Source organism: Oncorhynchus masou, chromosome 18 (assembly GCF_036934945.1).
Source record: "Oncorhynchus masou masou isolate Uvic2021 chromosome 18, UVic_Omas_1.1, whole genome shotgun sequence".
In the NCBI taxonomy this organism is placed as follows: domain Eukaryota; kingdom Metazoa; phylum Chordata; class Actinopteri; order Salmoniformes; family Salmonidae; genus Oncorhynchus; species Oncorhynchus masou.
In genome coordinates, this window is record NC_088229.1 from 22434582 (window position 1) to 22446567 (window position 11986).

General features: G+C 49.7%; 1 protein-coding gene across 10 annotated transcripts in view; it reads left to right on the forward strand.

Moving 5' to 3' along the window:
* The window catches only part of LOC135504233 (rap1 GTPase-activating protein 1-like), a 102301-nt gene that overhangs the window by 83990 nt on the left and 6325 nt on the right, over positions 1-11986 (forward strand). For 8 of the 10 annotated variants that reach the window (XR_010450108.1, XM_064922607.1, XM_064922613.1 and 5 more), the window contains 4 exons: positions 3629-3760; positions 10959-11097; positions 11205-11316; positions 11592-11671. Coding sequence is in view for 9 of the 10 variants with exons in the window: in XM_064922607.1 (XP_064778679.1) it covers positions 3629-3760; positions 10959-11097; positions 11205-11316; positions 11592-11671 (463 nt within the window). In the remaining variant the exon portion in view is untranslated. The remainder of the gene's footprint in view (positions 1-3628; positions 3761-10958; positions 11098-11204; positions 11317-11591; positions 11672-11986) is intronic. The other 2 variants (XM_064922609.1, XM_064922608.1) reach the window with 2 other exon arrangements.

Consider the following 11986-nt stretch of genomic DNA (forward strand, 5'->3'; position numbering starts at 1 on the left):
CTGTCCCTGTATCCATCTATCACCCTGTCCCTGTATCCATCTATCACCCTGTCCCTGTATCCATCTATCACCCTGTCCCTGTATCCATCTATCACCCTGTCCCTGTATCCATCTATCACCCTGTCCCTGTATCCATCTATCACCCTGTCCCTGTATCCATCTATCACCCTGTCCCTGTATCCATCTATCACCCTGTCCCTGTATCCATCTATCACCCTGTCCCTGTATCCATCTATCACCCTGTCCCTGTATCCATCTATCACCCTGTATCCTTCTATCACCCTGTATCCTTCTATCACCCTGTCCCTGTATCCATCTATCACCCTGTCCCTGTATCCATCTATCACCCTGTCCCTGTATCCATCTATCACCCTGTCCCTGTATCCATCTATCACCCTGTCCCTGTATCCATCTATCACCCTGTCCCTGTATCCATCTATCACCCTGTCCCTGTATCCATCTATCACCCTGTCCCTGTATCCATCTATCACCCTGTCCCTGTATCCATCTATCACCCTGTCCCTGTATCCATCTATCACCCTGTCCCTGTATCCATCTATCACCCTGTCCCTGTATCCATCTATCACCCTGTCCCTGTATCCATCTATCACCCTGTCCCTGTATCCATCTATCACCCTGTCCCTGTATCCATCTATCACCCTGTCCCTGTATCCATCTATCACCCTGTCCCTGTATCCATCTATCACCCTGTCCCTGTATCCATCTATCACCCTGTCCCTGTATCCATCTATCACCCTGTCCCTGTATCCATCTATCACCCTGTCCCTGTATCCATCTATCACCCTGTCCCTGTATCCATCTATCACCCTGTCCCTGTATCCATCTATCACCCTGTCCCTGTATCCATCTATCACCCTGTCCCTGTATCCATCTATCACCCTGTCCCTGTATCCATCTATCTCCCTGTATCCATCTATCACCCTGTCCCTGTATCCATCTATCACCCTGTCCCTGTATCCATCTATCACCCTGTCCCTGTATCCATCTATCGCACTGTATCCATCTATCGCCCTGTCCCTGTATCCATCTATCACCCTGTCCCTGTATCCATCTATCACCCTGTCCCTGTATCCATCTATCACCCTGTCCCTGTATCCATCTATCCCCCTGTCCCTGTATCCATCTATCGCCCTGTCCCTGTATCCATCTATCACCCTGTCCCTGTATCCATCTATCACCCTGTCCCTGTATCCATCTATCACCCTGTCCCTGTATCCATCTATCACCCTGTCCCTGTATCCATCTATCACCCTGTATCCTTCTATCACCCTGTCCCTGTATCCATCTATCACCCTGTCCCTGTATCCATCTATCACCCTGTCCCTGTATCCATCTATCACCCTGTCCCTGTATCCATCTATCACCCTGTCCCTGTATCCATCTATCACCCTGTCCCTGTATCCATCTATCACCCTGTCCCTGTATCCATCTATCACCCTGTCCCTGTATCCATCTATCACCCTGTCCCTGTATCCATCTATCACCCTGTCCCTGTATCCATCTATCACCCTGTCCCTGTATCCATCTATCTCCCTGTCCCTGTATCCATCTATCGCCCTGTCCCTGTATCCATCTATCGCCCTGTCCCTGTATCCATCTATCGCCCTGTCCCTGTATCCATCTATCGCCCTGTCCCTGTATCCATCTATCACTGTCCCTGTATCCATCTATCCCTGTATCCCTGTCCCTGTATCCATCTATCACCCTGTCCCTGTATCCATCTATCACCCTGTCCCTGTATCCATCTATCACCCTGTCCCTGTATCCATCTATCACCCTGTCCCTGTATCCATCTATCACCATGTCCCTGTATCCATCTATCACCCTGTCCCTGTATCCATCTATCACCCTGTCCCTGTATCCATCTATCACCCTGTCCCTGTATCCATCTATCACCCTGTCCCTGTATCCATCTATCGCCCTGTCCCTGTATCCATCTATCGCCCTGTCCCTGTATCCATCTATCGCCCTGTCCCTGTATCCATCTATCGCCCTGTCCCTGTATCCATCTATCGCCCTGTCCCTGTATCCATCTATCACCCTGTATCCTTCTATCACCCTGTCCCTGTATCCATCTATCACCCTGTCCCTGTATCCATCTATCGTATCCATCTATCCCTGTCCCTGTATCCATCTATCGTATCCATCTATCACCCTGTCCCTGTATCCATCTATCGTATCCATCTATCACCCTGTCCCTGTATCCATCTATCGCCCTGTCCCTGTATCCATCTATCGCCCTGTCCCTGTATCCATCTATCGCCCTGTCCCTGTATCCATCTATCGCCCTGTCCCTGTATCCATCTATCGCCCTGTCCCTGTATCCACCTATCGCCCTGTCCCTGTATCCACCTATGTCCCTGTCCCTGTATCCACCTATCGCCCTGTCCCTGTATCCATCTATCGCCCTGTCCTGTATCCATCTATCGCCCTGTCCCTGTATCCACCTATCGCCCTGTCCCTGTATCCACCTATCGCCCTGTCCCTGTATCCACCTATCGCCCTGTCCCTGTATCCACCTATCGCCCCTGTCCCTGTATCCCCCTATCGTCCCTGTATCCACCTATCGCCCTGTCCCTGTATCCACCTATCGCCCTGTCCCTGTATCCACCTATCGCCCTGTCCCTGTATCCACCTATCGCCCTGTCCCTGTATCCACCTATCGCCCTGTCCCTGTATCCACCTATCGCCCTGTCCCTGTATCCACCTATCGCCCTGTCCCTGTATCCACCTATCGCCCTGTCCCTGTATCCACCTATCGCCCTGTCCCTGTATCCACCTATCGCCCTGTCCCTGTATCCACCTATCTGTCCCTGTATCCACCTATCGCCCTGTATCCACCTATCGCCCTGTCCCTGTATCCACCTATCGCCCCTGTCCCTGTATCCACCTATCGCCCTGTCCCTGTATCCACCTATCGCCCTGTCCCTGTATCCACCTATCGCCCTGTCCCTGTATCCACCTATCGCCCTGTCCCTGTATCCACCTATCGCCCTGTCCCTGTATCCACCTATCGCCCTGTCCCTGTATCCACCTATCGCCCTGTCCCTGTATCCATCTATCGCACTGTATCCACCTATCGCCCTGTATCCACCTATCGCACTGTATCCATCTATCGCCCTGTATCCATCTATCGCCCTGTCCCTGTATCCATCTATCGCCCTGTGTCTGTATCCACCTATCGCACTGTATCCATCTATCGCCCTGTCCCTGTATCCATCTATCGCCCTGTCCCTGTATCCACCTATCGCACTGTCCCTGTATCCACCTATCGCACTGTATCCATTTATCGTCCTGTCCCTGTATCCACCTATCGCCCTGTCCCTGTATCCACCTATCGCCCTGTCCCTGTATCCACCTATCGCACTGTATCCACCTATCGCACTGTATCCATCTATCGCCCTGTCCCTGTATCCATCTATCGCCCTGTCCCTGTCCCTGTATCCATCTATCGCACTGTATCCATTTATCGTCCTGTCCCTGTATCCACCTATCGCCCTGTCCCTGTATCCACCTATCGCACTGTATCCATTTATCGTCCTGTCCCTGTATCCACCTATCGCCCTGTCCATGTATCCATCTATCGCCCTGTCCACTCCCCACTCAGCAGCAGTCACAGCGGTAGGGAGTGTTTACCTGGCACACAGAAGACTCCTGACAGTGACCATGCCTCTCAGGACCCCAAGTCTGAGAACTCCTCCAATCAAAGCTCACCAGAAGTGCTCATTACAAAGAACATGTGAGTAGATTACATTTTAACACAGCTATACAATGCATTCGGAAAGTATTCAGACCCACATTTTGTTACGTTAGAGACTTATTCTACATTTAACATTACATTTAAGTCATTTAGCAGACGCTCTTATCCAGAGCGACTTACAAATTGGTGAATTCACCTTCTGACATCCAGTGGAACAGCCACTTTACAATAGTGCATCTAAATCATTTAAGGGGGGGGGTGAGAAGGATTACTTATCCTATCCTAGGTATTCCTTGAAGAGGTGGGGTTTCAGGTGTCTCCGGAAGGTGGTGATTGACTCCGCTGTCCTGGCGTCGTGAGGGAGTTTGTTCCACCATTGGGGGCCAGAGCAGCGAACAGTTTTGACTGGGCTGAGCGGGAACTGTACTTCCTCAGTGGTAGGGAGGCGAGCAGGCCAGAGGTGGATGAACGCAGTGCCCTTGTTTGGGTGTAGGGCTTGATCAGAGCCTGGAGGTACTGCGGTGCCGTTCCCCTCACAGCTCCGTAGGCAAGCACCATGGTCTTGTAGCGGATGCGAGCTTCAACTGGAAGCCAGTGGAGAGAGCAGAGGAGCGGGGTGATGTGAGAGAACTTGGGAAGGTTGAACACCAGACGGGCTGTGGCGTTCTGGATGAGTTGTAGGGGTTTAATGGCACAGGCAGGGAGCCCAGCCAACAGCGAGTTGCAGTAATCCAGACTGGAGATGACAAGTGCCTGGATTAGGACCTGTGTGAGGCAGGGTCGTACTCTGTGTGAGGCAGGGTCGTACTCTGCGGATGTTGTAGAGCATGAACCTACAGGAACGGGCCACCGCCATGATGTTAGTTGAGAACGACAGGGTGTTGTCCAGGATCACGCCAAGGTTCTTAGCACTCTGGGAGGAGGACACAATGGAGTTGTCAACCGTGATGGCGAGATCATGGAACAGGCAGTCCTTCCCCGGGAGGAAGAGCAGCTCCGTCTTGCCGAGGTTCAGCTTGAGGTGGTGATCCGTCATCCACACTGATATGTCTGCCAGACATGCAGAGATGCGATTCGCCACCTGGTCATCAGAAGGGGGAAAGGAGAAGATTAATTGTGTGTCGTCTGCATAGCAATGATAGGAGAGACCATGTGAGGTTATGACAGAGCCAAGTGACTTGGTGTATAGCGAGAATAGGAGAGGGCCTAGAACAGAGCCCTGGGGGACACCAGTGGTGAGAGCGCGTGGCGAGGAGACAGATTCTCGCCACGCCACCTGGTAGGAGCGACCTGTCAGGTAGGACGCAATCCAAGCGTGGGCCGCGCCGGAGATGCCCAACTCGGAGAGGGTGGAGAGGAGGATCTGATGGTTCACAGTATCGAAGGCAGCCGATAGGTCTAGAAGGATGAGAGCAGAGGAGAGAGAGTTAGCTTTAGCAGTGCGGAGCGCCTCCGTGATACAGAGAAGAGCAGTCTCAGTTGAATGACTAGTCTTGAAACCTGACTGATTTGGATCAAGAAGGTCATTCTGAGAGAGATAGCGGGAGAGCTGGCCAAGGACGGCACGTTCAAGAGTTTTGGAGAGAAAAGAAAGAAGGGATACTGGTCTGTAGTTGTTGACATCGGAGGGATCGAGTGTAGGTTTTTTCAGAAGGGGTGCAACTCTCGCTCTCTTGAAGACGGAAGGGACGTAGCCAGCGGTCAGGGATGAGTTGATGAGCGAGGTGAGGTAAGGGAGAAGGTCTCCGGAAATGGTCTGGAGAAGAGAGGAGGGGATAGGGTCAAGCGGGCAGGTTGTTGGGCGGCCGGCCGTCACAAGAAGCGAGATTTCATCTGGAGAGAGAGGGGAGAAAGAGGTCAGAGCACAGGGTAGGGCAGTGTGAGCAGAACCAGCGGTGTCGTTTGACTTAGCAAACGAGGATCGGATGTCGTCGACCTTCTTTTCAAAATGGTTGACGAAGTCATCTGCAGAGAGGGAGGAGGGGGGAGGGGGAGGAGGATTCAGGAGGGAGGAGAAGGTGGCAAAGAGCTTCCTAGGGTTAGAGGCAGATGCTTGGAATTTAGAGTGGTAGAAAGTGGCTTTAGCAGCAGAGACAGAGGAGGAAAATGTAGAGAGGAGGGAGTGAAAGGATGCCAGGTCCGCAGGGAGGCGAGTTTTCCTCCATTTCCGCTCGGCTGCCGGAGCCCTGTTCTGTGAGCTCGCAATGAGTCGTCGAGCCACGGAGCGGGAGGGGAGGACCGAGCCGGCCTGGAGGATAGGGGACATAGAGAGTCAAAGGATGCAGAAAGGGAAGAGAGGAGGGTTGAGGAGGCAGAATCAGGAGATAGGTTGGAGAAGGTATGAGCAGAGGGAAGAGATGATAGGATGGAAGAGGAGAGAGTAGCGGGGAGAGAGAGCGAAGGTTGGGACGGCGCGATACCATCCGAGTAGGGGCAGTGTGGGAAGTGTTGGATGAGAGCGAGAGGAAAAGGATACAAGGTAGTGGTCGGAGACTTGGAGGGGAGTTGCAATGAGGTTAGTGGAAGAACAGCATCTAGTAAAGATAAGGTCGAGCGTATTGCCTGCCTTGTGAGTAGGGGGGGAAGGTGAGAGGGTGAGGTCAAAAGAGGAGAGGAGTGGAAAGAAGGAGGCAGAGAGGAATGAGTCAAAGGTAGACGTGGGGAGGTTAAAGTCGCCCAGGACTGTGAGAGGTGAGCCGTCCTCAGGAAAGGAGCCTATCAAGGTATCAAGCTCATTGATGAACTCTCCAAGGGAACCTGGAGGGCGATAAATGATAAGGATGTTAAGCTTGAAAGGGCTGGTAACTGTGACAGCATGGAATTCAAAGGAGGCGATAGACAGATGGGTAAGGGGAGAAAGAGAGAATGACCCTTTGGGAGAGATGAGGATCCCGGTGCCACCACCCCGCTGACCAGAAGCTCTCGGGGTGTGCGAGAACACGTGGGCGGACGAAGAGAGAGCAGTAGGAGTAGCAGTGTTATCTGTGGTGATCCATGTTTCCGTCAGTGCCAAGAAGTCGAGGGACTGGAGGGAGGCATAGGCTGAGATGAACTCTGCCTTGTTGGCCGCAGATCGGCAGTTCCAGAGGCTACCGGAGACCTGGAACTCCACGTGGGTCGTGCGCGCTGGGACCACCAGATTAGGGTGGCCGCGGCCACGCGGAGTGGAGCGTTTGTATGGTCTGTGCAGAGAGGAGAGAACAGGGATAGATAGACACATAGTTGACAGGCTACAGAAGAGGCTACGCTAATGCAAAGGAGATTGGAATGACAAGTGGACTACACGTCTCGAATGTTCAGAAAGTTAAGCTTACGTAGCAAGAATCTTATTGACTAAAATGATTGAAATGATACAGTACTGCTGGAGTAGGCTAGCTGGGAGTGGCTGCGTTGTTGACTTTGTAGGCTAGCTGGCAGTGGCTGCGTTGTTGACACTACACTAATCAAGTCGTTCCGTCGAGTGTAATAGTTTCTACAGTGCTGCTATTCGGGAGCTAGCTGGCTAGCTAGCAGTGTTGATTGCGTTATGTTACGTTAAAAGAACGACAATAGCTGGCTAGCTAACCTAGAAAATCGCTCTAGACTACACAATTGTGTTAGATACAAAGACGGCTATGTAGCTAGCTAGCTACGATCAAACAAATCAAACCGTTGTACTGTAATGAAGTGAAATGAAAATGTGATACTACCTGTGGAGCGACGCGGAATGTTGCCCGGGTAGTTGAAGTTCTATTCGGTAGAGGTTGGCTAGCTGTTGGCTAGCTAGCTAGCAGTATCTCCTACGTAAGGACGACAAATAGCTGGCTAGCTAACCTCGGTAAATTAAGATAATCACTCTAAGTCTACACACTCTAAACTACACAATTATCTTGGATTCGAAGACAGCAAAGACAACTATGTAGCTAGCTAACACTACACTAATCGAGTCGTTCAGTTGAGTGTAATAGTTTCTACAGTGCTGGTGGACGGTGGACGTTAGCTAGCTGCTTAGCTAGCTGCTGGGCAGATAGCAGTGTAGACTACGTTAGGACGACGAAATACGATAATTACGCAATTATCTTTGATACAAAGACGGCTATGTAGCTAGCTAAGAAGAAATTGCTAAGATTAGACAAATCAGACCGTTGTACTATAATTAAATGTAATGAAAATGTAATGAAAAGTTATACTACCTGCGGACCGAAGTGTAGATGCAACCGCTCGCTCCAACCCGGAACCGGAATTTATTCTAAAATGCATCAAATAAAATCCTCATCAATCTACACACAATACCACACAATGACAAAGCGTAAACAGGTTTTTAGACATTTTTGAAAAATGTATTCAAAATAAAAAACAGACATACGTTATTTAAATAAGTTTTCAGACACTTTGCTTCGAGACTCAAAATTGAGCTCAGGTGCATCCTGTTTCCACTTATCATCCTTGAGATGTTTCTACAACTTGATTGGAGTCCACCTGCGGTAAATTAAATTGATTGGACATGATTTGAAAAGGCACACAACTGTCTATATAAGGTCCCACAGTTGACAGTGCATGTCAGAGCGAAAACCAAGCAATTGTCTGTAGAGCTCCAAGACAGGATTGTGTCGAGACACAAGTCTGGGGAAGTATACCAAAAATGTCTGCAGCGTTGAAGGTCTGCAGGAACACAGTTGCCTCCATCATTCTTAAATTGAAAAAGTTTAGAACCACCCAAGACTCTTCATAGAGCTGACCGCCCGGCCAAACTGAGTAATCGGGGGAGAAAGGCCTTGGTCAGGGAGGTGACCAAGAACCCCATGGTCACTCTGACAGAGTTCCAGAGTTGCTCTGGGGAGATGGGAGAAGCTTCCAGAATGACAATCATCTCTACAGCACTCCAACAATCAGGCCTTTATGGTAGAGTGGCCAGACGGAAGCCCCTCCTCAGTAAAAGGCACATGACAGCCCGCTTGGAGTTTGCCAAAATGCACCTAGGACTCTCAGACCATGAGAAACAAGATTTTCTGGTCTGATGAAACCAATATTGAACTCTTTGGCCTGAATGCCAAGCATCACGTCTGGAGGAAACCTGGCACCGTTCCCTACGGTGAAGCATGGTGGTGGCAGCATCATGCTGTAGGGATGTTTTTCAGCGGCAAGGACTGGAAGAATTGTCAGGATCAAGGGAAAAATCTAATCAATTTTTATTTGCCGAATACAGCAGGTGTAGACCTTACAGTGAAATGCTTACTTACGAGCCCCTAACCCACAATGCAGTTTAAAAATTATATATAAGTATGAATAATGCATAGATGATAACAACAGAGAGTAGCAGAGGTGGCAAAAAAAGAGGGGGGGTGGCAATGCAAATAGTCTGAGTAGCCATTTGATTAGATGTTCAGGAGGCTTATGACTTGGGGGTAGAAGCTGTTTAGAAGCCTCTTGGACTTAGACTTGTGCTCCAATACTGCTTGCGGTGTGGTAGCAGAGAGAACAGTCTACGACTAGGGTGGCTGGAGTCTTTGACCATTTTTAGGGCCTTCCTCTGACACCGCCTGGTATAGAGGTTCTGGATGGCAGGACGTTTTGCACCAGTGATTTACTGGGCCATACGAACTACCCTCTGTAGTGCCTTGCGATCGGAGGCCGAGCAGTTGCCATACCAGGCAGTGATGCAACCAGGATGCTCTCCATGGTGCAGCTGTAGAACCCTTTGAGGATCTGAGGACCCATGCCAAATCTTTACAGTCTCCTGAAGGGGAATAGGTTTTGTCGTGCCCTCTTCACAACTGTCTTGGTGTGCTTAGACCATTTAGTTTGTTGGTGATGTGGACAGCAAGGAACTTGAAGCTCTCAAACTGCTCCACTACAGCCTCGTCGATGAGAATGGGAGCATGCTCGGTCCTCTTTCTCTTATAGTCCACAATCATCTCCTTTGTATTGATCACGTTGAGGGAGAGGTTGTTGTCCTGGCACCTCACAGCCAGGTCTCTGGCCTCCCTATAGACTGTCTCGTCATTGTTGGTGATTAGGCCTACCACTATTGTGTCATTGGAAAACGTAATGATAGTGTTGAAGTAGTGCCTGGCCGTGCAGTCATGAGAGAACAGAGAGTACAGGAGGGGACTGAGCACACACCCCTGAGTGGCCCCTGTGATGAGGATCAGCGTGGCAGATGTGTTGTTACCTACCCTTACCACCTGGGGCAGCCCGTCAGGAAGTCCAGGATCCAGTTGCAGAGGGAGGTGTTTAGTCCCAGGGTCCTTAGCTTATTGAGGAGCTTTGAGGGCACAATGGTGTTGAATGCTGCGCTGTAGTCAATGAATAGCATTCTCACACAGGTGTTCCTTTTGTCCAGGTTTGAAAGGGCAGTGTGGAGTGCAATAGAGATTGCATCATCTGTGGATCTGTTAAGGCGATACACAAATTGGAGTGGGTCTAGTGTTTCTGGGATAATGGTGTTAATGTGAGCCATGACCAGCATTTCAAAGCACTCCATGGCTACAGACGTGAGTGCTACAGGTCGGTAGTCATTTAGGCAGTATACCTTAGTGTTCTTGGGCACAGGGACTATGGTGGTCTGCTTAAAACATGTTGGTATTACAGACTCCCTTGGACAGGGAGAGGTTGAAAATGACAGTGAAGACACTTGCCAGTTGGTCAGCGCATGCTCGCGGTACACGTCCTTGTAATCCATCTGGCCCTGTGGCCTTGTGAATGTTGACATGTTTAAAGGTCAGATAATGTTGTCTACAACTTATCATGAGATACTCTACCTCAGGTGAGGAAAAACCTCGAGACTTCCTTAGATATCGTGCACCAGCTGTTTTTTACAAAGTACATGGTCCACCGCCCCTTGTCTTACCAAACGCTGCTGTTCTATCCTGACGATACAGCGTATAACCAGCCAGCTGTATGATGATAATGTTGATTAAAGAACATAGCAATGTACAGACCATGAAATCTTCGAGGAAAACCTACACCAGAGCGCTGTGGAATTTCTGGGGGGAAAGTCAAGGGGTCTGAATACTTTCCGAATGCACTGTATAAGCCAATATTATCATTCACATTAAAATGTAAGCATCATATCAACATGAGTAGTGCACTATCAAGTTCAACATCACTAGGACAATGTGATTTAGGTACCCCCCCTCCCCAAATATCCTACAATATGTACGTCTTCTACTCCAGACAGTGCCTGGTTCTATTGTTGGACTATTAATGCAGGCATGGTCCTGTCACATTGTGGATGGCTGACTGACTCAGGATGTAGTTTTGCTCTTTGTAACAACAGGGCTCAGTCTATCCCTGAGGGTCACGACCTTTCCCGCTCCTCCTCCAATGACAGCAGCTTCGCCAGTGTGGTGGAGGAGAACGAGACAGAGGCCACGGAGGACTATGACACTGGCATGGTGAGTGTGTGTGTGTGCTTGTGTGTGTTGGTGCATGCCCGCGTTGTGTGTGTATGTGTGTGTGCGTGTTTTGCCCATGCTTCTAACCTTTTGCGTGTGTTCCTCAGGAGAGCCTGTCATCATCGGGGACGCCACACAAGCAGGACTCGTTAACCTACAGCACATGGCTAGAGGACAGTATGAGCAGCACAAGCACCACCAGCCGAGGCAGCTCGCCAGGTGAGGAGGGGAGCCTGGGGGCCTAGGAGGCTAGAGGGCATAAAGTACATATGAGTCTCGAAGTCAGTTACCGTTGCTTGTCAGGTTGTTATTGTAAAAGGGGGTTGGTTAAATAAAGGTCATACCAAAATAAATACAACATTTGGCAGTTTGATGATGTAGATATGTCTGATTTATAGGGGTATTGAGTCAGAGAAGGCCATATACTGTACATTTCTCCCAGTACAACCTGGTCCAGGATCATAACTGTTGAGGTCATGTGTTTTATTATCCAGGTCCTGGTCAACTTGATGGGGGTAAAGGGTCAGAGATCCGCATTAAACTGGACAGGCCAAAAGATAGTCGGTCCTCATCGGTGAGACATCATCCATACTGGGTCTAGGCCTCAAAGGGCTAGGGGTCTACAGCTGTTCCTCTGTCTAATACAATAGTTCAGATTGTACAGTTTGAAATGCCTTGCTCACTATAAATAGATGTGTGCTCTCTGCCTTTGCATGAATTCTTATTTTATTCTATTAAGTGAACTTTGGCATTGTAACTTCAGATGTTGTACTTCTGTTACTGCGGCTGCTGTTGTATTCTCATTACTGTGGTCATGTGATAACTGTTGTGGTTGTTGTGTAACTCCTTCTTGCTCTCTATGCATCTCTGTCTGTGTACCCTTCCTGTC